The following is a 27,362-nucleotide window of genomic DNA, read 5'->3' on the forward strand; positions in this document are numbered from 1 at the left end:
ATGTCATTATGGTGAGAAATTTTTGAGCATAGATATGTATGTACTTAACTGTGGCCGCAACAACATGTTGGTAGAGGGCTAAACACCACTTACTAACTACGTTTTTCTTCGCTAACGCCACTTTGACAACAGAAACATGCAACGTAAAAAGCAGGATGCACTGAGTTCACACTTCAAACCTTCAAACCTGTAAGTAATGCCATTTTCTTTGTATTGTAGCATGCTGGAGCAATGCTGTAGAATTGAGGGCCAGTCAAAAGGAATTGTGGGAAATGACAAGGGTAGTATGTAACACTACAACGCAAACTCAGCTGGCTCTGTTGTTTAAATTACATTGAAGCTCCTACTGCTCCATGATCCTCACCACGATGTGTTTCATGGTAAATATCATTCGTAACTTTACCATGTTCTTACAATTTTGTAGTTAGCTTGACAACACATGACGTTGTTATGGCAATAGTGATCGTGGTTTTTCAAACATGATAAATGCTAATGATGCCTGCAGAGCATCGTTGGATATCCTTTACCTTAAAACATGTGCAAAGTGGTACAAAATATCTTCGCACTTGATACACCCTAAGTCAATGTTTTTCAAGGCTGTTCCTGGGGCTGTCCTGTCCTTTATGTTTTAGATACATCCCTGCTTGAACACACCTGATTCAAATGACCAACTTGTCATTCAGCAAGTGCTTCCAAAGCCTGATAACGACCCACTGATTTGAATCAGGTGTGTTGGAGCAGCGAAACATCTACAACATGCAGGACAGGCCTCACCCCCATGAACAGGATTGAAAAACACAGCCCTAGGTATCATAAAAACCTGTTCTGCACTGAACCACAATCTAACCAGAAATGGACAGCCATGGAATGGAAATGTTTAATGTCTCTCCAACAAGCTTCGATCAGATGACAACATAATATGCATCTGCTGCCCTTTCACTAGAAAGCTAGATGGTAAGTCTAATTATTGTTCGACTCATGTCACTGATGGAACAGGCATTTAAAGGTCCCCTGTAGAGCTTTTGAGCACTAGTAGCACGATGGAACTTTTTTTGTGTGAGTGGGTGTAAACATGGATGTAAACAATGGTGGATCTAAATGTTTAAAATCTGCTTTACAAATGATTCATCGAGAAGAAAATGTATTTGACACTTTTGTTTGACATAAAACCATGACTTTGACCCTGATATCAATCAGACACCAGTTGGCTTAACAAGTGTTTTTGGCATAGATCATCTCTGAGTCCAGTGGAAAGCTTGGTCATTCACAAAGATAAAGAATCGCAGGAATCCTATGATCCTGAAAATTTGGTAATCCTAAATAGCAGCAGCTCCCAAACTGGACACCTCATTTTTATGGTATCAATCTAGCTTTGCCGTGCGTGCACAGTAGACATCCCAATCTGTTTTTCCACAAGACTTAGTACACTTTTGCTTGCAGTTTGATTTAAAGAGGTTACCCACATTACACTTGGACAAACACAAACATGAATCATGACTTACAAAATTGGCCAAAACCACTGATCATGAGATCCTGATAATATTGAAACTCCAGAGAATTTAAACCTGAGCTTCAAGTGAGACATTTTATGCCAACACTGTAGAGTCACACTGGAAAAATGGCACTTGAAAATAATCAAAAAACACACAGGTGTCAAACCATTCAGCGTTCTTTATGGAACTTATGGCAGCTATTGGCAGGATTTAGATGTGATGACCAGCGAGAGAAGAAACTGTTTCTGAACAATGGCTCCTCAAGAAGTCAGTGTAGATGCTGCAACAGCATCAGCTATAGCAGAAATTGATAATTTATTTCGTAAGAACAGCACCAAAGGCTTTTTTGGATCTGTGAAACAATCAAACTGGATGACAGTCCAGAGGACACTAACTTGATGAGTAACAAAAGTGTTAAAATTTGGCCAACTGAACAGCGGCAATTTCTAAAATCAAGTCCCAACTGTCTAACTGAAATGTTCCTTTCAAGGTGATTGTGTCTTATACAAACATAAGATGGCATAAGCTTTAGCTGGTCAAAGCTGTTGAAAATGAAACAACACATCAGCCACCTAAATCCAAACGTGCTTATCAAAAAGACCACAGCAGTAGCAGTGCATAGTCTAAGAGCTTGAGTCCCTCTAGGCTGCCTGCTCACATTCAAAGTCGATGTGCTCACTAAGTCAGCTGAATGAAATAAAATAATAATGATGAGTTAATAATACATGAATAGAGATGAGTGTTGGCGGTACAGGATTGGCAGGAAGAGTGGGATGGTGACCACATTGTGCTACTTTCACAGCCCTGTAAAATAAAATTAGAGCTCATCCTCTAACAGCGGTCACTCCCATGGCTGAAAATTAGAGTCATTTTCAGATTATAAGAGTGGGTGTGTTGTACAGTAAAGACAAGGGGAATATGTTGGTGGCAAAGCACTGGCTTCAGAGAGAGTGTAAATGTACCAATTTCATAAACTGAATTTTAAAAACCACACAGCATAACGAGACACAGAAACAATGAACAGCATTTCCTGTATTCACCCTCCTGTCTGTCATATACCTTTAGTGTGTGTGTGTGTGTGTGTGTGTGTGTGTGTGTGTGTGTGTCCTAAGGCCCAGTAACCTAGTGAGTGAGTTATAGGGATCTGGGAACAAGGACAAAGGATGGTCGTATCTCAGGTAGCTCGGTTAGCCTACTTGGCCATCCTGCGTGTAAAGCGCATCTCAGCGGATAGTTTACTGTGGATCCATCGTTAAAGGTCCTCTGTCTGCCTCGTGTCCTTTAAATCACAGGCTAGATGGTGGTGGACAACAGCGTCAACCAGTCTAAAGTTAAGATATTAATGATCTTAAGCGCTTCTTGATGGGTCACTTGCATGCCGAGGTTACCGGAGGATGCCATACATCTTACAAATATCCCCATTGTCCTCTATGATGCGAGGCATTTTAGCGTTTAGCGAAGGAATATTGAATTATGCTCGTTTTAAATTGAATTTGGCCAGCAGCGCTCGCAAAACAATACCGAGCGGCACGTATATCGAAGGTACATCACAGGCAGCCGGCTGGCAGACAGATAAGCCCCCAACAAAAACACTTATTATCCGTCCATAACACACACACACAAACGCACACACACACACACACACACACACACACAGGACACCGCCGTCCTGTCAACCACACGCGCTGGTCCACCGAAGCTTAATAATATCGTCGCTCATGATAATAATGGCTCACCTCTAGAAACAGCCAGAATGTCAGGGCCAAATCGGCCAGTGGATTCCTCATATCTCCGCCGGTAGGAGAGCGAAAGCTGAGCTCCGCTAGTGGAGAAAAGACAGGCGAGGAGGAGATGCTCCTGGATCACTATGTCGGTTTCATCCCGCTACCGGGGATACCCAGAGATCAGTTCCAGCCGGTCCCACACGGAGTCCTTTGGGTGACAGGACGGACGAAGGCAGCCTGGGAGACAGTCAGACGGTCCACAGGCGGAGATTAAAGGCATGGTGGGGAGCTGCATTAGCCTGTGATGCTGATTCCACGCCCCTTTCCCACCCCCCCCCCCCCCCCCCCCTCCGCCCTGAGCACGCACACGCACGCATGCACGCACGCACATATACACACATATGTATTATTATTATTATTATTGTTGTTGTTGTTGTTGTTGTTGTTTTTATTATTATTTCTTTTTACAGGAATTATTATTATTTTCACATGCACTTATGTCAAAGGTTTACATTTTCTATACATTAAAACAGGAATGATTCGATTTTTTTGTCTTTTTTTTTAGTGGCACATTGTATCCTTTCATTTGGCATAAATCTACATGAGCCCATGTGGTAATCTCTTGCAATTAGCATGTATCAATCACATAAGATACACTGTAAGGAATTGCTGTATATTTACAGTGGATTTACTACAGTATCCTACTGTATTTTATAATAATTGTAAAATTCTGTTAAATATTCATCCCTCCCATGTAAATTAACAGTATAAATCAGTCAGTTAACAATTAGAGGTGGTAACTGTAACTTAACAGCATAAAACAGTATTTGTAATCAATTGCTGTAAATTTAAGGTGGATAAATACAGTATCTTGCAGTATTTTAAAATAATTGTAAAATGCTGTTAAAAATTCATGCTTACATGTAAATTAACAGTTAATGCTCGGTTAACAATAAGAAACTGTAATTTAACAGCATAAAACAGTATTTTCTGTCAAGCAGTGGAGACAGGTGCTAACATCCCTTCTCGAGTCCAGTCATTATCCATCAGCATCTTACTGATGATTGCAAGTTTATGTTTCTATTTTGATGATAGCACTTCTTTACTGATCAAACTTCTCAAACTACTTATTTTTGAGTGACAATATGTAACTTAACTGACTATTCCTGAACTTTACTTTGGAGAGGACAGCTCCGTCATATCATTCCAGCTAGAGAAGTCCATGTGGAGTTCAACAGAGCAGGTAAAGTAAAGTTATGCTTATCTCCTGAAATTGTGTCCAGTGTTGTTTTGTCTGCATGACTATTGAACTGTTGACATTTCAGATGTTTCATTAGGTCTGTGTCATTAGTTCAGATTGCTAAATAGGGTTAAGTGAAGCTAGCTCTGTAGCTAGCTTGAGCTCAATTAGCCATAGGTGTTGCTGACCTTCATAACGTTTTTTTTATTGTAAAATTTATGTGTAATTATCTTATTATTTATTAACCTAACTTCATTAACTTCATTGTAGACAAGTTTTTCAGAAGCAACCCTCCTTAGTTATATTTTAGGGAGGGTTACCTCTGGAAAACTTGTTGCAAAGTCTCTTGCTTTTCTCTTCTTTGCACTTTTCTTCCTGTCTTTAAGCATTTTCTCTCTCCCTTGAACAGTTTATTGCTCTGGCCCATTTCTCTCCCCTTTTTAGATGTTTCTTTGTCTCCTTCATTAGTATTTCATAATTTTCTATCTTACCAGAGATGTTGTGTTGCTGATTTTATGTATTTATTTATTTACAAGCACTCATCAATGGTGACTGAGGAGACCAGCCAAACGCTGCTGTCAAGTACTCACTGTTCGCTCTTTCTTTCTCCCCGTTTCTTTCTCCACAACTACTTTCTATTGTTCAAATGCAAAAGACTTGTTTTCAAGCTAGACTGTTACACTGTTCTAGATGGTATTTTAATGCAGTGTTACAGTGTTCTAGATGTAAGGGATAATGCCCGACGAGGTGTCCATAATCAGAAATTGATGGACAACGCGGAGGCCTAAGAACCATCTGACGTGCAGCGGAGGACGGTTGCCTCCGCAAAGTCCATCAATTCTTGATTATGGACACCTCAAAGGGCATTGTCCCACTTATACCATGGTCACTTGCCAAAAAGAAGAAATTCAGACCATTAATTTATATTTTCATGCGTTTGGAAGCATTGTTCACTCCTCCAGTAAATAGGACGGACCTTAGATAGGACTTGGCAAAAGGAGATATTGTAGTCCGCTCAGTGATGAGCCAGAAAGCTAAAGCTATGCTAGCAAGATTCAAAGTCAATAACATTGCGTACGGTTGACAAACAGTAAATATTATTATATTATATTATATCGGCCGTGTGTAACGTTACTGTGGCCACAGCCTGAAGTAGAGAGTTGAACAGCAAACAGGATGTGATTATTATTTAGAGGGGAAGTGTACTTTCTGCACCTTGTGTGTTACAGTCGCCACCCTGTGGTGTTCAGAGGATAAAGCACTGAAGGACTGACGAACTGCCCTCAGTGTTGGAAATAAGATATTCAGATTATTTTTCATGTGGATAGGTCAGCTAGCACATTTAGAGCAGTGAACAGTCAATTTGACTGGAACTACTTAGAAGGTGTTCATATATCAGGGGTTAATAGACACCCTGCAGCCAATCAGAATTGAGTATTCCCCAGATTTTATAACACACTGGCATATACTGTAAAATTACCATAACCCACAGTTCTCATACTGTCATGTACTGTAATCCAATACAGTAATATACTGATAAATAAATTACAGTAGATGCACTGTAAAATTACATAATCCAGTTATCCTACCATCATGTACTGTAATCCAAAAAACAGTATTATACTGTAAGATAAATTATTGCAAATGCGCTGTAAAATAACCACAGCACCCACCATTATTCTACAGTCATATGCTGTAATCCAAAAAATGGTAATATACTATTAAAATATATATAACAGGAGTTGCATTGTAAAATAACAGTAAAATACTGGCAACCCTGCTGCCAGTTTTTTAGAGTTTTGTCTTTTTTTACAGTGAAATTCTTTACAGTATAACATTTCAGCATACAGAGGTTCTACAAGTTTTCATACCACTCTTCTCCAGGTATTAATCACTTTTGTGTTGGCCGTATGAGAGAAGATTGTAAGGTGACCTTCCCCATCTCTTAGTTTTCCATACAAGCCTGAAGATGATCTGTTGATGTTGTCTAATGATGCTGGACTGTGGAATGCTTGGTGAAGCACTCTGGTTGGATTTACCAACAGTGCAAACAATATGACTTAGTGCATGTTTTCAAGTGCCTCGGCTCAGTGGCTCTCACTGCTCGGCCAACAGAAGACAAGTTCCTCTGGGACTCTTTGATTTTTATCTAACAGAGTGAAGACCTTCCACTCTGTCTCCTCATTTTTTTTACAAACAGCAGGGGGACTTTTCTTTTCTTGCGCCTGATCATTTTTGAAATGTGCATGGGTATGGCAGACATTACCGTAATGTACTAACTGAGCTTTGGCTATGTAGCCTCAGCACTAATGTGTACCAGCTAACTAGCTCAAACAAGAGCAGGATGGGAGATATGAGATGCACCAATGTTCACTGACCAGAAACAACTGCGCGGTTATGTTGTGGTTTTGCAGTCATGAGCGAGGCTAGCCCATTTTTAGGGGTGCTCCAGCACTCCTAAAAAGGGCTCAGCACCCCTAAAACTTTCTAAAATTTGTGTTCATCTTTGACAAGGTTAAATTATGTCCAAAGCATACTCCGTAGTTGGTGGTTTAAAATGTACATGTGAAGGACGAAAATGGAAACACCCCCGCTTAGCAAATGGTATCATCCTTTTCTCACACGCTACTTCTCCTCTGTACCTGCACTGCTCCGTTTTCATTCTATTTTGCCCTTTGCCAATCATACCTATGGAAAAGTGTTAAGCTAAAGTAAAAAAGAAAAAAATGGGTTTTGAAGTTAGCTGAACCCATGTTAAAATGATAGTTATTTTTCAATAGACATATTTTTTGTTTTTGTGAGAAGAAAGGGTGGATGGTGGCAGTTGGACTCATTGGGTGCTCAGCACCCCTAAAGCTGTGACCCTAGAATCGCCCCTGGTCCAGGGGGGTATTCCAGAAAGCAGGTTTTGTGAAAACTCTGAGTTTGTTAACCCTGAGATGAGAGAAACTCTGAGTTTTCAGTTCCAGAAAGAGAGGTCACTTAAACTCTGGGTCTGTTACTGCAGTAACTTACTCTGTGAACATAACCTGCTCACTGGCAGGTTTACCTGAAGAAACCCTGAGTCTGACGGAGCTGTCTGACAGCGGCTGTCTTGTCCTTCCCAGTCCAATCATGTTGAAGGAGAAATAATTCACATAGTTTTACACCAGGAGGAGAATTTAGATTCATTTAGATGAGCTCTCACTCCCTGACGAGGACTGAACTGAACAGCAGACCACTTCTCATCAGTCCGTCATTTATATTCTCCGGCTGCACAGCGAATATCAGGCTACACATCATCACTGACATGCTCTCAGGTCTGAACAATCCTCTTCGGTTTTTTGTTGTTTTCTTTTTTAATTCACTTTGCAGGTTAATCAATCACCTTCCAGCAGCCAGAAAAAGAGAAATAACTCACATTTCATTTGGCTGTCTTTAACAACGTAATTTCATAGTCCATGTTTCTAGTTTGCTGCCGCATTGAGTATAAGATTAAATGACTTCTAGTTCAGTCTGTAGACAGTCAGTGTATGTCTGCCTCTAATGTTGGTCCTGGGGGTGAGCGATGCCCTCAGCCTCTGGTCACCCAGCGAGCTGACTCAGTACCAGCTCCTCTGGTCACCCAGCGAGCTGACTCAGGACCAGCTCCTCTGGTCACCCAGCGAGCTGACTCAGGACCAGCTCCTCTGGTCACCCAGCGAGCTGACTCAGGATCAGCTCCTCACCTACTCAGCAGGATGTTAGGACACAGATGTGTGTTAAACATTATCTGTTGGTGGTAAAAGCTACTACAAGTTAAAATATTCACTGAATAAACATTTACTTTGTTTAATATGTTAAATAAAACCAGAGTGAGGAGCCATCGTGATACTGTTTTTATATTTCATTTTCAGCCGATTTCAATTAAATAAAATAGCCTGAAATAAAATAAAACAACACACTGAACAACATCCAACCACTTCCTTAAAGGCTAACATAAAAGAAATTTATGTTAAATTCAAAATGAAAAGACAACCGCATCTAAAACTCTGTCAGTGATTTTTAATATGGCCGCAGCTGTGTTACTTTTTTTCCCCAGAATTTGTCTGCTTCATATGAAAGAGGCATCCCATGACCTGGCTATTAACACTTTCATCATTCTTGGTAAATTTGTCATTCAAAAAAATAGATGCATGAAATCCAAACATAATTTCTGGGTTGTGATGGTCCCTGTGGCGGTGCTCCCTGCGGCCTTGGTCCGGGATCTCTCCCAGTGTGGTTGGCTCCCCAAAGGAGCTTCCTCCATGCACCAGGTCTCGCTGCCCGGCCGTGTCTCTTTAGTGACAGCTACTGTATGGGTGTGTATGAGTGTGTGTGTGTCTGCGTGCATATGTGTGAGTGTGTGTATGAGTGTGTATGTCTCTGTCCATGTCTGACGGGGTGGGAGGGTTGGATTCTGTTAATTTTCTTCTCTTGACTTTATTTTGCTGTTTCTCTTTTTCTGCTGTTGTTTGTTTATTTCTGTGAGGCAGTTTGAGGTACTTTTTTCTGTATGAAAAGTGCCATATAAATAAAGATTGACTGATTGATTGATTGATTTTTCTGAGATTTCTTCCTTTCTTTTGTCCTTACACTGTCAATGATATTCTGAGACTTGTCCATGTGCCTTGTTTATTCTGTATTGCAATGTACTATGCCAATATGTTATGTACAATTATCATTCAATAAAATAATTTTTTAAAAAAAGGTCTGCTTCCTGTTTTCTCCCCTGTTGCCATGGTGAATCACAGTATCGGAGCTCCATTGATGATTGCTTTTTACTAGTCATCAGGCATGAGCTCAGCTCAGAGTTACCATACTCAGAGTCGACTTATCTAACTCACATCAGCTGTTCTTGAAATGAAAACTCAGCATTTCACTTCACAGGGTAAGTTAACTCAGAGTTCAGGGTTAGGCTCAGAGTTTGTTGAACCTCCTTTCTGGAATAGCCCTCAGAATTGCCACAGGCCCCTGTTTTTGTTGTGAATGAACTAGCTGGGGGCGGGTCGGTAAGATAACGCTGAGTGGCTGGTATAGGAGGTGGAAGTGATAATTTGTCCAATCACCTTGATGCCTGTCAGTCATGATGGGTCGCGATGTCAGGCACCGTGGGCCGGCCGATGCATGTCTTCTCTACCCGAGTGGGAGAGTTATCATAGTTACCAAGGCAAGGCAGCAGTGTGTGTGTGTGTGTGTGTGTGTGTGTGTGTGTGTGTGCAGTGTGCACAAGCGTGCGCTTATGTTTAAGGCGGGGGTGGGGGGCACAAAGGAAATGTTTGCACCTTGGCCTATCACCACGATGTTACGCTACTGATTACAGTTGTTGTTTAAATTGTTTTTGGCCATAACTGACTTATGGTGATTTTCAAAGCAGCACTCAGTGAGAGATGCTCACTTTCCAATTTTCCTATGTTCAAGTAGATGTACAGCCAGAAAAATGTATGAATTTGGATAGATATTGTGGCAGACATGGTTCCAGTTGTGTTCTAATTCGTTTTTTGCCAAAACTCACTTGTGTGAATTTCAAGCATTTCTGGGTGAGAGAAGCGTCTTCTTGCACTAAAAAATGTATTAAACTGAGAACAGATTTTCAAGTAAGTTTCCCGCCTTAGAATGTGTGGATTGGGATTGATATGGTGACAAGTGGTTTCAGATGTGTTTTAATCCGTTTTTGGTCAAAACTCACTTATAGGGAGTTTTTGTGTTTCTCAGCGAGAGAAGCCTTTTTGCACTTTGAAATAGATTGATGATAATGATGAGATGAGAACTGGTCAAACACCAAATCTGACACAATCTTTATTTTCTTGGAGTTCTTTATTGTTTGCAAGCAAGAGTTACACACCAGTGGTGCACAGACGTTGTATGAGGAGATGCAGTCTTTACTCAGCCTTTATGATAATAAGGAATACATTAAATTTGTAACAGTCCCAAGAATACATATGATCTCCCTCAAACACTTCAACCATTGTTGTGTCATACATACACTTCCACACAGGAGGCTTCACCAGCCCCCTTCAGAATGAAGTCCTTTATGTTCATTTTCACAGCACATCATACCACATACAATACATGAACACATCTATTCACACTCTGCAACCTTTTTTCAGTGTGCTTCCAACAGTTCTGTCTTATGTTACACAAGAAAGAACTCATACACAACAAGACTGCTGCTTGTGCGGTCAGAGCACCAGCTATGAGCTGTGTCAGTAGTGGCTCTTATGAGAACTCAGATAAGAACAGAGAACCAGTGTTTCCTGTGCCTGCTTATCCCTTGCCCGTGTCTTGCAGTGACCTTGTTCAAGAGCAAAAGGAGGATCCTACACTTCAGGCTTTGTATTGCCAGGTACTTCCGGACCATGAAGTGGAGAGTGCAACCTGTTGTTATTTTCTTCAAAAATGGGCTTTTGTTCTGCCGGCTAAGCTAAGACCCCTGGTACTACAGATTGCTCATGATGGCGTGTCAGGCGTGTTACCTAGGGGTAAGGAAAACCTGTGATTGAGTTATGCGACATTTTTACTAAAAAAAGACATCACTGCCTTTATTAAAACTTGTCACACTGACTGTAAAACCAAATCAGGTAATTAAACATGTCCCAGTGTATCCTATTCATGTTGCTGAACACCCATTTGAGCATTTGATTTTCGACTGTGTTGGTCCCCTGCCATGCTCCCAATTAGGTGGTAACTTTTTTCTAACTGTGATGTGTCAAGCTACAAGTTATCATGCAGCCTTTCCGCTCAGAAATATAACCACAAAATCTGTTGTGAAGGCTTTAACACAATTCATGTCTACCTTTAGTATACCTAAGGTTATACAGTCCAATTAGGGGTCTAACTTCACACCAAAGATGTTCATGGAAGTGTTGCATCAGTTAAACATGAAGCATTCATAGTCCAGTGCTTATCATACTCAGAGCCAGGGAGCCTTAGAAAGGTTCCATCAAACTTTGAAGTCCCTTCTTCGTGCATATTGCATTGAGTTAGATCGTGACTGGGAAGAAGGGTTACCATGGATTTTGTTATCAGCTAGGGAGGGGTCACAGGAGAGTCTGTGACTTAGTGTTGAAGAAGTTAAGATCGAGGAAGTGTACATCACCCGGAATGGTGTCACCGAGGCCCCACCCTGGAGCCAGGCCTGGGGTTGGGGCTCGCAGGCGAGCACCTGGTGGCCCACAGGACCCAGCCAGTTCAGAAGGGGCCAGTGCTATGTGATCTGGGTGGTGACCGTGGGTGGGGGCCCCGATGGCCCATTCCCCAGATGGTAACTCTGGCCATGGGGACATGGAATGTCACCTTGCTGGGGGGGGGCTGAGCTAGTGCGGGAGGTTGAGCGGTACCAGCTAGAGATAGTTGGGCTCACATCCAGGCCTTGGGTCAGGGATATGTCTCTTACTGTTGTTTTGGCTTACGGGCCAAACAGAAGTATAGAATACCCGGCCTTCTTGGAGGCCCTTGGAGGGGTACTGGAAAGTAATCCAACCGGGGACTCTGTTGTTCTACTGGGAGACTTCAACACTCACATGGGCAATGACAGCACTTCCTGGAGGGGTGTGATTGGGAGGAACGGCCTCCCCGATCTGAACCCAAGTGGTGTTTTGTTGCTGGACTGTGCCAGTCACAGTTTGTCCATAACAAACACATTCAAGCAAACATTTTCAAGCATAAGGGTGTCCATCAGTGCACGTGGCACCAGGATGCCCTAGGCTGGGGGTCAATGATCGACTTTGTAGTAGTGTCATCTGACCTCCGACCATATGACGTGGACACTCGGGTGAAGAGAAGGGGCTGAGCTGTCAACTGATCAACACCTGGTGGTGAGTCAGAGCCGCTGGCAGGGAGGAAGCTAGGCAGACTTGGAAGACCCAAGCGCATTGCAAGGGTCTGCTGGGAATGTCTGGCGGAACCCTCTGTTGGGGAGATATTCAATTCCTACCTCCAGGAGAGCTTTGACTGGATCCTGAGGGAGGCTGGGGACATTGAGTCCAAATAGACCATCTTCTCTACTTCCATTGTTGACGTGGCTGACGAAGCTGTGGCCGTAAGGTCTCCGGAGCCTGTCCCGGCGGCAATCCCCCAACCCAGTGATGGACACCGGAAGTAAGGGATGCTATCAAGCTGAAGAGGGAGTCCTGTCGAGCTTGGTTAGCTTGGGGGACTCCTGAGGCAGCTGACGGGTAATGGTAGGCCAAGTGTGTGGCTGTGCAGGCAGTCGTGGAAGAAAAAACTCGGGTCTGGGAAGTGTTTGGGGAGGCCATGGAAGAGGACTACCAGTCAGCCTCAAAGAAATTCTGGCAAACCATCTGGCACCTCTGGAAGGGAAGCAGTCCTCCAACAACACTGTTGACAGTGGAGGTGGGAAGCTGTTGACCTCAAAGGGGACATGGAAGTGGAAGGAATATTTCTCCTCAATCCCACTGACATGCCTTCCATGGAGGAATCAGAGGCTGGGGACTCAGAGGTTGATTCATTCATCACTCAAGCTGAAGTCACTGAGGTAGCTCAGAAGCTCCGCGATGGCAAGGCTCCGGGAGTGGATGAGATCCACACTGAGTACCTCAAGTCTATGGATATTGTGGGGCTGTCTTTGCAGACACATCTCTGCAGCATTGTGTGGCAGTTGGGGACAGTGCCTCTGGAAAGCTTGGTGCCAAGAAGAGCTGGGGAAGTGTCTAGGGAGAGGGAAGTCTGGATGTCCCTGCCCCCACGAGCCAGCCCTGGATAAGCGGAAGAAGATGGATGGATGGACGTAGTGTTTGGTCACACTGTGCTTGGCTTTTTGGCCTCTTCACACAGTGATTGGAAAGCAAAAGAGGCTCCGCAAAACTTGATAGATTATGTGAATGGTTTCAGACACCGTTTGTGTCGGGTCAACAAGCTAGCAAAAGAAAATTTACAGGCAGCTCGGCAAAAAATGAAAAGTATCCATGATCGGCGTGCACAATGTTGGGAATTTAGTCCTGGTAATCAAGTTCTGGCACTTTTGCCTTTAGTGGGATCCCCATTACAGGCTATGTTTTGTGGCACTTATATGGTGGCTAAAAAAGTGTCTGATTTCAATTAATCTCAACCCCTGACCAGAAGAAGTCGGTGCAGTTGTGTCATATTAACCTGCTTAAACCATACTTCGGTTGGTCTCCAGTGATAGGACTTGGGTTGTCACCTTCTGGTGTTGCTGTAGCAGTTCCAGGGGGTCAGGTACAGGTACCATCTGATCTGGCAGTAGATGCAGAGGAAGAATTGTGTACACTGGATGATGGCATGTTGAGAGATCAACTTAAAAACTCTGAGTCTCTTGTGAATCTGGATGAAATGTTGACCCATTTGCCTGAACCCAGGTGATCAGAGTTAGTGAAGCTTGTTAAAAGCTAACCTTACCCTGTTTGCAGATACCCCATCTTGTACTCATCTTTTTGAGCACAACATTGGGAGAACCAGTCAGATGTCAGTTTTATAGGGGGCACCACTTGGTTGGTAGCGCGCGCGACCCATGTGCCGAGGCTCTGCAGCAGACCCGGGCTCGACACCAGGCCCGGGTCGCTTTGCTGCATGTCACTCCCCCTCTCTTACCCTGTTTCCTGTCACACTCTTCAGCTATCCTGTCAATAAAGCCAGAAAAAAAAAAATTTAAAAAAAGACTTCAGTTTTATCGTGTCTCACCTGACAAACGTGAACATTTAGATGCAGAAGTCAAATACATGTTGGAAAATAACATTGCAGAGCCATGTGCATCTAGCTGGTCTTTCTCCTGTCTGCTTGTAAAGAAGTCAGATGGTACATTTAGACCATGTACAGACCTGCATAAAGTAAATAAAGGGACCAAACCTGACTCTTTTCCACTCCTCTCTATGGAGGACTGTGTGGATCAGTTTGGGTATGCCAAATTCGTCAGTAAGTTTGACTTGCTTAAAGGTTATTCGCAACTTCCACTGACACACCCGAAGCTAGGGAGATTGCCTCCTTCATTACACCCAGTGGGTTGTACTTGTACACAGTAATGCCCTTTAGGTTGCGTAATGCCCCAGCCACCTTCCAGCACCATAATAAGGTGGTGTCGGGTCTGGTGGGCTGTGCAGTGTGTTTGGATGGTGTAGTTGTGTATAGCGACACATTGGAGGATCATCTACAGTGAATTCAGGCTTTGTTAGACTGTCTGGCTTGGGCTTGTTTGACTGTTAACTTGGCGAAGTGTGAGTTTGCTAAAGCAACAGTTACCTACCTGGGTAAGGTCATTGGCCATGGGCAAGTGTGTCTGGTAAGGACTAAGGTGTCAGCAGTTGACCAATTTGCTGTTCCTATCACCGAGAATGACCTGTCCCATTTCTTGGGTATGGTGGGGTATTATCATGGGTTTTGTAAGAACTTCTCCACAGTGGTCGCTTCCTACTTTTCTTCTTAGTCCAAAAGTTAAATTTGAGTGGTCTCTTACATGTCAAGACGCTTTTGAGTCTGTTAAGTCTTTGCTGTGCTCTGCCCCTGTCCTAGGAGCCCCACAGATGGACATGCCTTTCCCATTGTATGTGGACGCTAGCACAGTGGGAACGGGGGCTGTCCTCATGCAGACTAATGACCATGGTGTTGACTGTCCGGTGAGTTAATTTTACAAAAAATTCAACATACATCGGTTGAACTACTCTATCAATGAAAAATAGGCACTGCCGCTCTTTTGGGCACTGAGACATTTTGAGGTTTTTGTGGCCAGTGGAGCAAGTCCTAGTGGTCTACACTGATCGTAATCCTCTGACCTTTCTCCACTCACTCCAAAATCCAAACCAATGGCTGATCTGTTGGTCTCTTTTCCTACAGTCTCTTCATTTGGATATATGGCATGTAAAGGGAACTGAAAAGACAGTTGCAGATGCCATGTCACAAGTGATGTCCTAAGTTGCTGTTTTTTTTCTCCCTGCATGGTCTTTTTTAGTTCATTTTGGTGTTATCTTCTCTTAATCTGCTTCCTAGGTACCATGGTTGCTTAGGGGGTGCCCTATATGGACAGGGTGTGAGATGTTTGTGTTGTGGTCGGGGATCCTGGTCAGGATCCTCATTTGAAGGGAGGGGGTGTGATGACCCTTCCCACTCTGCCTGGTGGTCTGACATGCTCTGACTGTTTTTTGCAGATGTATGTGGAGCTGGGAGGGTCGTCTGCCTGTACCTGTCTTTCTGGGCTGGGCTTCCAGAGTAGATATAAGGATTGCCTTTAGGGATGTGTCTCTCTCTCTCACCTGGGCCTGCAGCAGGGCCCTCAGCCTCTTTTTCCTTTGATTGGTTTGATGATGTGATTCTGCCTGATGTGATTTGATAGATGGCTTTTGATGACTGTCTGGGTTTACCGTAAATTGGGAAAAGCTGTCTTTATGCCTCTGTCTGACATGGTCTCAATTCCACTTTTCAATAATTTGCCCTTTAGAATTTCCCATGATCATATTACCTGTTAGGGGTACATCCCCATAAACCGAAATGGAAGTGCTCCCTTAATGTATTTCTTTTTTTTTTTAAAAATGCACATTTTTCCTCACATCATCCTTTTTCAAGACCTTAAACTCTGTAATCACACACTTTGTCTGGGCCTACAAACCCCCCTGTATTTCAAAGGCACACTTACAGAAGCCCACTGAGGAGGGTGGCCTAGGTCTCCCTTTCGTCTTTCATCATAACTATTGGGCCTGTAACGCCAGAGCATGGGTTTTTCTGGAAACAAACTTCGGCTGGGTCTGGTGAGGAATACGGACTTTACCCTAGATGGCCTGAGAGAGAATATTGTAATGCTGTATCACTTATACTAGCTGTTTTTGTTCATTGTTTTGTTGTTTTTTGTCTCTGTTTTCGCTGTTTGGTTTCTTATCATATTTCATTCCTTGAACTTGCTTGTCTTTATGATGTTGTATTAGACAACTGCATAAATAAAACACCAAAAAATAATAGTCAGGGATTTCCTTCGATAAAACTACTATGGTTATTGGGAATCACCACTGCAGTCCCTGTAGCCTCTCTACAAAAGACCTTTGATCCATCTGTGAAAATCTGTACATAATTCAGATTCAGATTCAGAATACTTTATTAATCCCCGGGGGGAAATTGCTTTTGTTCCAATGCTCCGTGCAAAGTAGAAATAGAAATATAGCATGAATGGAAACAAGCGCTAAAGATGAAGATGTAAATATAATAAAATGTTAAAGTAGACATTAAGATAAAATAAAATATCAAAGTAGGCAATAAAATACAAATAAATAATAAAATAGTAAAGTATACAAACTGAAATATTTACAATGTACAATGAAATGGTTGTAGCGTTATAAATTAAATGAGAATGTATAGTTATATTGTTTGTTTTGTTTTATAAATAGCCAAATGCGTCCAATCGTCAGAGGGAGGAGTTGTACAGGTTGATGGCCGCAGGCAGGAATGACTTCCTGTGGCGCTCAGCGGTGCATTTAGGAGCAATCAGTCTCTGGCTGAAGGTGCTCCTCTGTTCCACCAGAGCGTTGTGGAGAGGGTGAGAGACATGCTGCAGTATCGCCTGAACCTTCGACAGTGTCCTCCTGTCTGACAATTCCTGTAATTGCTTTTGACATAATTATATTATATTCCTAATATGATAAGACATAAGTCATTTGTAGAGTCCAGCCGGATTCAATGGGCTAAAATACAGTCCAAAGTTTATTTTGTCAACCTTCATATGTTCTGCTATGTTCTTTCCTACTTCTCCAACGCTTAATTTCTGTGCTTTTCGTTTTTCCCTAACTTTCTTCCAAGACCCTCTTAGTTGGGTGGCTTTCCTTTTGACATTTTAGGTTAACCCAGTTATTGACCATCAGGCGTTTCCTCTTTCTCCTACCTCAGTTGAAAAGCACACACACCTGTACCATTTTGCACTTTCCCTAAGCAGATCCTCAAAGCTCTGGAATGGATAACATCCAGTTCTAAAAATACAGTCTTGGCTGTAGATCCATATACCATACTACCACCGTCTAATCTTGACCTGATCAATTTTACATCAATGCTTTGTTGAAATATATACATATATTTATATATATTTCAAGCAATAGATAGATGGATAGATATCTTTATCTTGCACTCGCATTTTATATTTGGTTTGTACAAAACCACACCTTTTGTTCAGTTACTTGTCTCTCTGTGTCTCATACATTTGGGTCCACCTTCCATGCTTCACTGTGACATAAATCAGTCCTTCTTCCTTTCCAAGCCATTGAGCTGCATGGTAAAACACAGCATCTTCTGTCTTTTCTTTTCACCACAACTCGCATTGTTTTAGGAAGCCTGAACCATGTTTCACTTGCATACCAACGACTAATGTAGAAGGTCGCTTATAATCAGGTTTCATGACATAATACAGAAAGACATTGTGAAATGACACTGCAGAGGATCGACTGTCTTTTTTCGAAAGCATTCTGAAAAATGCAAATAGTTACTTCTGTCCTGCAAAAGTAACGATGTACTTCACGCAATGTCACCATTTTCTCTCTTTCATTCTTCTTTTTAGGGCGCACAAAGAATCTTGGGATATGTGAGACCACAGACGATAGTAGCAGTGCATCCTCCAAAAAGAGGGAAAAGAAAGAGCATTTGTGGGCTGCATTTGGATTAGGATAGCCTTCACGCGGCATAGTGATGTAATTGGCCTTCAAATGCGGCCTCCAAAGGAAACAGATTCTGAATTGAGACACAGCAACATTGATCAGCTAGTAGATGGCCATAGTGATACTCTGCTGCCATCCTGTGACAAAGAGCTTCACCCCCACCAAAGCAAATACACTCCACCTGTTGTTGGTGTTTCTATGGCAACTCTCTTCTGTTACCTGGTGCAGGTTAGAAACTGCCGATGCAAACAACAGAGCAGAGGAGCTGTGGAGAGAACAACAGAACAGACATGAACAGCTTCTTGTCAAGGTAGGAGTCACTGCTATTCCACAGTATCCAGAAAGATGTTAACACAGAGGCAGTTTGATCAGCTGCTCTGTCAGAGCTTTTGGCCATATGTTAACAAGCTTTCTTAGTCCCAGTGTTTTACAATAAAACATATCCTTTCGCAAATCGTTCCTCTTGATCTGATCCAGCAGGGATGTCCAGGTGAAGAGCATGGAGCAGACAGTGAAACATGCTGAGAAGTACCTGGGAGAGATCTGCTTGCTGCTGGCCTCCTACACCAGGAAGACAGCCAAGCTCAGAGACAAGGCAGACCTGCTGGTGGCTCAGCTCTTTGACTTCTCCAGGACTGAGGACCCTGAGGTTCAGACTGGCCTTCGAAACCTAGCTGAAGACCTGGCCATGGTGCAGGACTACAGACAGGCTCAGGTCAGGGAAATTGTAGTTATCATCACGGACTGTAAAAAATGTTTTTCATGCATCCATGTGATTTATTTCCTGCATCAAACTCTCAAACACATAGCAGTTGTCATGATGAATGCTTTATTGTTGCAGGTAGAGAGACTGGAAACAAGAGTAGTTTCTCCACTAAAGTCCTATGGAGATGTAGTCATCAGTAAGAGGGTGAGTTCAGATACAGATGTGTGCTTCTGATACTGAGATATCTGCAAAAAGCTAATATCAGCTGATTACCATATTGTCCTGAAGATGACCCTGATTATAAAATGACACACTCCACAATTCCATCTGTTTCTGGAACCACTGCTGTCTTTTTTTCTTCTGAGGACAGTATACAATACAGGAGATTAACTGGACTTTTTTCGTGGTGTTTGAGTTGTGAATTTAAAAGTGATGTCAAGATTCTTCAAATCCAATTTTGATGCGATTGTATGGTCACAGTTTGGTTACATTTTTTATTCAAATGTTTTTTTCAGCACTGATAGTTAATTATTCATGTGAATTAATCACACTATATCATGTGTTCAAAAGTCAATTGGGAACAAAATTACAACATAAAAGAATTGTCAGTAGATGACAGAGGGGTATTTTAAACAATGGCATGACTTTCCTTCCTTCCTTTTTTCTTAGAGTCACTTATTTATTACAAAACACATATTTTCATGTTTTTCTTGTGACAAGTTGTGAATGTGCCCAACTAGGCAAGAGTAGAGAGGAAAAAAAATACTGGGAATCCATTTTTGAGCTCAATAGTTGAAATTGAATACTTTGAATCAAGTTTGTGATGACCTATGTATCTACCTTTCAGGCAGATCTGAAGAAGTTTAACACTGATCTGAACAGAGAGCTGAAAGAGTTGCAGAAATTGGAGAAAATTCGTCTGAGGAACCCAGCAGATCGACAGAGCATTGTATCCTTCACATACTGATATCACTGCACATTCATGAGAAATATGTTTTATTTACTCATTAAACCTTTACTAACCACCAACAGGTCTGTCAGTATATGCTCAAATTGTGCAGTCTAACACTGCTCAAACCCAGATAACTTTAAATTCTACAAAAGACATTTCAAAAGATACCAAACGATGCACAAGACATCCTGAAAATTCTTTCCTTGTGATGGCGCCAAGGGTGGCGCCAGAGAAATGTGGTTGCAGGTGCTATGGGTGTGCTCCAACACTGACTGGGGGTGCTCCTAGAAATACAGTATGTGCCACATAAACAGTCGTGGATATGCGTGTATTGTTTTGCAAGTGTTCCAGACTGGCATTGCTGTGCCAGTGTCTGACATTCACTCAATACAAAAGCCAAACAGATTGAGAAACAACGAGATTTCAATTACATTATGTTTTATTGAAAATAAATGTTGTACTTGAATAACATACATTTTGTTTATTCTATTCCACCACTGTCAAATTGGAATCAAAGGCTTTTAAGAAATGAACTTTAAGGAAAATCTGAATGCACTGACACTGGCACGACCAGAAAAAGCTATTTATTCTACCACGTCAGATGAGAATCAGAAGCTAAACTGAGATTGATGAAAAATCTGAAGGCATTTTCATCCACATGCAGAAAAGAATTCAGCATTTTGTACTTGGGCTAGCACAACCAAAAGATACAAACATTTTTTTTAAAGTATTTTTTTTTCTGGCTTTATTTGATAGTACAGCTTGAAGAGTTGGACAGGAAACAGGGAAAGAGACAGGGAGTGACACGCAGCAAAGGGACCCGGGCCGGGAGTCGAACCCGGGTCTGCTGCAGAGCCTCGGCTCATGGGTCGCGCGTGCTACCGACTGAGCTATGCGGCGCCCAAACATACAAACATTTTAATTCCACCACTGTCAGATCATCAAACTGAGTTTTATGAAATTATCCAAAGGCATTTGACATGCACATGAAAAAAGTAAATCACATTTTTTTTAAACATGTAACGTTACCTCTTCTAGCACTAGCACAACCAGAACATGTAGCATGAGGCACCGACCTATGATGCCACTATCTCAAAACACAACTGCAGGACAGTGGAAACACATCCATATGAGGATTTTGACTGAGATCATGCGGTCCACAAGCCGTGCTTGGTGTGCTGTCAGCATCAGCAGGCATGAGCTCCCTGGCCCCGGGCATTAGCTCCCCGGGCGCAGGCGTTAGCTCCCCGGGCGCAGGCGTTAGCTCCCCGGTCCCCGGCACTAGCTCCCCGGGCGCGGGGCTGGGACCAGTGCTTGAGGCGGTCACGGTAGACTCCCCATCCAACTCCGAGGTACTGTTGCTGCCCAATTCCATAATGGTATCTTTCTCCTATCAGTAACCGCGGGCGAGCTAACTGGTTCTTCCAAACGAGGGGAACGATCTGATTCTGATATCGCGGTGCCGTCAGATTCCACAAAGTTGTTGCTGTCGAGAGGCTGGTCCAGTATGTTGTCGGTATTTCCTCCGGGGACACTTTTTGGCAAGCTTGTCCGAATTCTTTTATTCGGGATGAGGAAACGCTTCATTATGCAGCCAATAAATCAAGCTACAGCTATAGCCAAACATCATTCATAGTCATACAATGATGACGTAGCCGACGCAAATACATGACACCTGACACTTCACCTTTGACCTTGCGTTAAAATCAATGAATACATTTTATAACATAATTAATTAAGGACGTTTTCAGACAGAAATGAGATACAAAGCGTATGAGATGTCTTAAAAATATATTTTATTGAATTAATTTTTACTGGATTTTGTAGGGGTGCTGCGTGGGTGCTATGCCACCACTAGGGGGAGCTGAAGCGCCAGCAAGCCCCTCCTTGGTGCCGCCTATGGAGCACCAATTTCAAAACAGAGCTGGAACACAATTTTGACACTGTTACACAGTCACCAAATTTTCCCATGGCCACTTCTTTGTTATCTTGGCCATGTGATTAGGGTTGTTGTCCTGTTAGAAGATGAACCTTCACCCCAGTCTGTATTCCTGGCGCTGAAAAACATCCCCTCAACATGATACGACCACCACCATGCTTCACGGTAGGGTGGTACTGGCCAGGTGATGAGGGGTTTCCTTCAGACATGAGCTCGGCATTCAGGCCTAAGAGTTAAACCTTTGTTTCATCAGACCTGAGAATTTTGTTTCACATGGTCCGAGAGTCCTTCAGGTGTCATTTGGCATACTCCAGACAGGCTGTCACGTGCCTCTTAGTGGTTTCCATCTGGCCGCTCCGAGTTAGGGTTAGGGTTAGGGTTAGTCCCGATACTGATACCGATGTCTGGGCTTTGTGTATCTGTCGATAGCGATCCGATAACGTTGTTGAATTGATAATAAACTGTGCACCTTCCACCTTATACCGTTCTTCCACCATGTTGAAGAGACTAAAGGCAGCAGACTTTCCTAACTTAACATTACTTCCCTAATTAAGACAAAATAATCAGTTACCAAACATTGTAAACCTGTTTAAAAAAAAATTAATAATAATAATTCTTATTTGTTTTTTAAAAAAAACAAACACAATTGTGAATTCAAATCTAAAAGAGAATGTAATCAAACTTCTTGAATTAAAATAAATAAAATGTAGCCGCAACCAAACATTGTAAACATGTAAAAAATATATTAAGTCCTGCAAACAGGAATTCAAAATAAAACATTGTAGCTGAACCTGAGAATAAACTAATGGAAGTTGGTCAAACAACAACTTGTGCTCTTCCAGCATGCTGACGAATGATGTCGGATGTGCTGTGACGGAGGGGAAAAAAAAACAAAAAAAAACTGGATCAGCCCGTGAGTCTGTTAATTATTCCCATCCCTGATCCAGCTATTTTGTCAATATCTGGGCCAATATCCAATCTTGATATTGGAGTGCTGCAGAGATGATAGTCCTTCTGGAAGGCTCTCCTCTGCCTACAGAGAAATGCTGGAGCTCTGTCAGAGAGACCATCGGGTTCTTGTTCACCTTCAGGCCACTGTGTTCATTGCGACCAGCAGGGTTAGGGTTAGGGTTGTCATGGCAAAGGCTGTGAATACTTATGTACATGTTTTATGTTTTATTTTTAACATATTTGCAAAGATTTTAAACAAACTTCTTTCACATTGTCTTCATGGGGTATTGTTTGTAGAATTTTGAGCAAAATGATGAATTTAATCCATTTAACACAACAATGTGGAAAAAGTAAAGCGCTGTGAATATTTTCTGGATGCATTGAACCTACATTCATATATTCATACACAAACATTTCCTTGACAAAACCCTTTCAGTCTCAGGTAATGTAAAAAAAATGTATGATTATCTCATGAATATCATCACATCACTGTTCCCTCAAGCAGCTCACGCAAACTTTCATGTTTAGTGTTGTCTGCTTTAATTTATATTATTTGACAGGCAGAAGTCAACGCTCAGAAGGCTTCCAACAATGCCCAGCGCAGCATCAGACAGCTGGAAGAGACCATCACAGACTTCCAGAGACAAAAGCTGGAGGACATCAAAGTCAGTCTGACACACAGAGAAACACTGTACACATACATCCATCAGCAGATAAAGCATCAGTGTTGCACAATCATTGCTTTGTTTTTTTGGCAGAGGATTTTCACAGACTTCATCACAGTGGAGATGCTGTTCCATGCTAAAGCGCTGGAGGTCTATACACACACTTACGACAACCTGGAGGCAATGAACACTCAAAAGGATCTGGAGGTAGAACCCATGCCAATGATACAGCTGATAACACCTGAAACAAAAAAAATCTGCCAGAATAGATGACAGATTAACTGTAAAGATATACCCACTGTGCACTACCTTCTCATCAGCAAACACAACATACGCTCATAAGCTGGTGCGTATAAAATAAGGCCATGATATGCCACGCACACCTGACATTTTAGTGTAAACTTAACAGCTTGCTCTGTTCACCCTAAGCAGCCAAAACATCGATATTTGCAGCTTTAAAGGGACTTTTAATAATTTTAAGAATAATATATATTTTTTGATATTGCAGTCTGTTAAATGAAACTTAGCTGAGTGGTATAAACACAGATGAGAATATGGTAGGACAGCTGACCTTGTCATAGATTTTCTTAGTGTTATAAAACACAAGTAGGTTTGCAGCCTGTTTCAAAATGAGAGAAGCTTTTTTTATGCCCCTGGTTCCAGAACTAAACACAGTTATCGTTGTATTAAGAGAAATACTTGAAACTGACTGTTATTAGATTGCATCTCTGGAATACCATCATTGAGTCCAGCCTCCCCTCCACCATGACCATGTGGTACCAAGCTTTAATCCCGCAAATTCTGTTTCTGAGGAATAACCATTAAAATCAGTTCACGTATGTAACTCCCACCCTCTCCCAACAATCACACACACACACACACACACACACACACACACACACACACACACACACACACACACACACACACACTTACTACATGACTCACACCTAAATCACACATTTCTTGGACTCTATTTTCAACATTAACAAGTCATCTTTGAATGACTCTTGCACGTTCCTTGGTCAATATTATTGCAGGTTCTTTCATATGACAGCACTGCTCCTTTATTTAAGTAATGTTCATGTTGTATATATTGTTACCCTTGCCAAGGAGGTTACGTTTTCACCCTATGTCCGTGTTTGTTTGTTTGTGGGTTGGTTGGTTTACACAAAAAATGACACAAAAACTACTGAACGGATTTCTACTAACACCATATTTCTCTGAACTCGGTCCAGAATAGAACCTGCCAACTTTGGTGTGGATGTGGATAAAGGGACGGTTCCAGGGATTCATTTTCACTTTCTTTGGTTATGTTTCTTACATTTTTGCTCATTTCTCAGGGAATGGTGCGTCTATCTTGATTGGAAAAAAAAAATACAAGTGAAGACAATTTTAAGTGGATCCTGGCTCTGGTGATCTTATATTATGGTTAAGCAGTAATTGGGCATTTTAAATTGAGAGTGATACTTTGATATTGGATTAGGCTTGATTGATTGTTGTACTGGATTTTATCCTCATCTTCACTATATTTATTGTTATCCACCTATATGCCAAGGCAAATTCTTTGTCTGTGAAAGCCTATTTGGCAATAAACCTTTGTTTTACTCATTCATTCAATGAGAGGACATTCACAATTGAGTTTCAAGCTTAATCGTCCTTTAGATAACGATAGCAAAGTAAAAGCTTTAAAAAAAAACAAAAAAACAGCTGCCTCTGTCCTGTTTTTGGAGTAAGCATAATACTGTCATCCTGACTCCGCAGCTGTTTAACGGACGGATCCAGATGTCTGACTCTGTGAGTGGGCACCTGGACACCCCACTGAGCAGCTACTCTTCTCCTCTCATGAGCCACTACCCCAACCCTCATCTGGCCTCCACAAAAAGTCAGGGCCTCCATTCAATGCTGGGCTCCACCACCAGCCAAAACCACAGACAACAGAGCCAGCACCTGGCCACCACCAGGAGGGTGAGCCCTGACATCTTTGCTGCCATCGGCGACATAATGAGAGTGCTTGTTACGAATCAGGAGCTTCAGTTATACTTTCAAAACGCTGGCCTGAAACTATTACCGAGGGAGCCTGATTATTCCTTTTTTTCCCTTGCAGTCTCGCAGCACTTTTCAACGCCAGAGAGGCATGGAGGAGGAGGAAGAACTGGAAGGGGAAGGAGAGGATGAAGAAGAAGACGAAGAGTTAGAAGAGGAGGAGATGTATGAATCAGAGATAGAGGAGGGTCAGCACGCCAGCAGGCAGTCTTATGCTGCTCAATATGCTGAGATGCGCAGATGGCAAAAGTAACATGCTGTACATAGAAACACATTCACATACACAGATACAAGTACTTTTACACAGTGCTGTCACTGTGTGGATAAAAGCTACTTTTCCTTCAATATTAATCTTAAAAGTAGAACGTGATTCTCAGGTGCAGATATTCTTTGTAGTATCCTCAGGTTGGTTTTTTTTGTTCACTCAAACAATCTTAATTCACCAAAACCATGAATTACATGTTACATCGCGAAAAGCTATCAGCGGTTTGAGGGTGAAAATATTCACTGTTGTCTCATTTCACATCACTTTGCTTCCTGCCTGTGTCCCTCCACCTGTCTTATTGGCCTTGATTAGTTTGACACGTTCCCTGTTAGTTTTAACCCCCTTGTGTTAAGGTCAACATTTCCTTTTTGAAACTTACAACCTTTCCAGGTACACAATGCCAAAAATGTTAAAAAATTATTGACTCTAACAAAACGATGTTACTTTTCTGTACACACATGTGGACCCTCAGCAGATTAGCCTCCTTGCATATACTGTACAGTTTAAACAAAATTGAGTAAGTAAGTACATTTATTTCATGGCACTTTTATACTTGGAAACCTGTCTAAATATTCTATTCACAAGCCTAATACAAATACTGTTGACTAGTTCATCCTCTCCCTCCCATGGGTGCTGCCATTGTTACGTGACGTTAGACAGCTGGTCCCTCATGAGGGCAAGCTGACAAGTGGGAATTCCAATTTCAATTTCAGTTGTACTTTTTCTTGCAGGATGGCAGAAATCTTTCAAATATGGAAGCAACTTTGTTGTCCCTTCTCACTTTGTCTTAGTACCTCTGAGGCTAGCAGTGCAGCTTTTTTTCCCCCCTTATCCTGTGCTAACTGACTTACCCTTTTACTCCCCTACAGCTTGATTTTAGATACCTCTGCCTTTGGTCTTGGACTGATTTTCTGTGTATTGTACAACTGCTTCAATAAAGACTTTTCCCATCCATCTACTCTGAGTAGTGATTCGCACACTTTAGTACTTTGTCACATCACATTCAATGCCAGCATTTTTTGTTATGTACAGTGACAACATTTTATGCAATTTTGGCCTTCTATAATATAGCAAGTATGATGCTTTTTACTGCAGGACTGATAAACCTCATATTCCAGCCTCATACATGAAAATGATGCCACAAATACCTCCTGCACCATCTGGACCTCTACGCTCCTCACTTCACCTCACTTCATAAAGGTCAACTCTTCATAGCTTGCTGTTCTGGCACTGGACATAATTTGTGTGGTGCAGAATGATCCAACATGGATGTAAATCCCTGTAATAGCTGGTAGATTCAGTTACCTTGCTTTGCCACCAGGTGTCAGTGTTTTCCTTTTGTACATTGCTTCTCACAGCTTTGAGGACATTTGTTGTTACAATTCACTGCAGGCGAATAATTTCCAGTTCATTTTGTTAGTGCAATGAATCTAAAGCTAAATATACACTTTAATGTCATTTAATGTATTTTTTATGTATTCTAAGAGGAACAAGAATTAGATCAGACAGTGCTGTTTTGCATTGCTGAGGGCACAGACATATTGAAAACCAAGAGCAAACGGCAATTAATGTGTCTTCTGCAGGAGAAAACAAATGCTGGAAAACAGTCTTCACCCACTTCTATCCCTGCCCCACATCTGTTACACCTTTGTTGTTGCAAAGATACTTATCATAGGCTCAGAAGACTGAATAATGATAATAATAATAATAATAATAATAATAATAATAATAATAATAATAATATAAATAGGTATTATAATGACAAATGATAATGATAAATGAATGT

The 27,362-nt window shown here is 42.0% G+C and overlaps 2 protein-coding genes across 5 annotated transcripts in view; one reads left to right on the top strand and one right to left on the bottom strand.

Moving 5' to 3' along the window:
* Nucleotides 1-3,517, bottom strand: part of vopp1 (VOPP1 WW domain binding protein) — a 67,707-nt gene extending 64,190 nt beyond the window's left edge. For both annotated transcript variants that reach the window (XM_037079572.1, XM_037079573.1), the window contains exon 1: nucleotides 3,230-3,517. In XM_037079572.1, the coding sequence (XP_036935467.1) occupies nucleotides 3,230-3,280 (51 nt within the window). In that variant the 5' untranslated portion in view covers nucleotides 3,281-3,517. The remainder of the gene's footprint in view (nucleotides 1-3,229) is intronic.
* Nucleotides 803-26,530, top strand: LOC119008858 (CBY1-interacting BAR domain-containing protein 2-like). 3 transcript variants are annotated; one of them, XM_037079563.1, is made up of 12 exons: nucleotides 9,213-9,345; nucleotides 10,746-10,936; nucleotides 14,940-15,043; nucleotides 18,281-18,362; nucleotides 18,533-18,767; nucleotides 18,894-18,962; nucleotides 19,606-19,707; nucleotides 23,037-23,042; nucleotides 23,161-23,265; nucleotides 23,359-23,472; nucleotides 25,030-25,233; nucleotides 25,373-26,530. In XM_037079563.1, exons 4-12 carry the CDS (start codon nucleotides 18,295-18,297, stop codon nucleotides 25,562-25,564), a joined length of 1,095 nt encoding a protein of 364 aa, XP_036935458.1. In that variant the 5' UTR covers nucleotides 9,213-9,345; nucleotides 10,746-10,936; nucleotides 14,940-15,043; nucleotides 18,281-18,294; the 3' UTR covers nucleotides 25,565-26,530. The 3 variants fall into 3 exon arrangements, with proteins under 3 accessions (XP_036935459.1, XP_036935458.1, XP_036935457.1); XM_037079564.1 differs by lacking the exons at nucleotides 9,213-9,345; nucleotides 10,746-10,936; nucleotides 14,940-15,043 and adding an exon at nucleotides 803-954; XM_037079562.1 differs by lacking the exons at nucleotides 10,746-10,936; nucleotides 14,940-15,043 and having other exon boundaries at nucleotides 9,277-9,345; nucleotides 18,530-18,767.
* Nucleotides 26,531-27,362: the final 832 nt, after the last annotated feature.

The sequence above is a fragment of the Acanthopagrus latus genome, chromosome 19 (genome assembly GCF_904848185.1).
Source record: "Acanthopagrus latus isolate v.2019 chromosome 19, fAcaLat1.1, whole genome shotgun sequence".
Classification (NCBI taxonomy): Eukaryota; Metazoa; Chordata; class Actinopteri; order Spariformes; family Sparidae; genus Acanthopagrus; species Acanthopagrus latus.

What these genes read in the sequence shown, in the direction of transcription:
- LOC119008858 (XM_037079562.1), top strand. Translation starts at nt 18,295, where the DNA reads ATGCAAACAACAGAGCAGAGGAGCTGTGGAGAGAACAACAGAACAGAC. An exon ending in ATGTAGTCATCAGTAAGAGG is followed by an intron (nt 18,963 to 19,605) that starts GTGAGTTCAGAT and finishes TCTACCTTTCAG; the next exon opens with GCAGATCTGAAGAAGTTTAA. An exon ending in ACCTGGCCACCACCAGGAGG is followed by an intron (nt 25,234 to 25,372) that starts GTGAGCCCTGAC and finishes TTTCCCTTGCAG; the next exon opens with TCTCGCAGCACTTTTCAACG.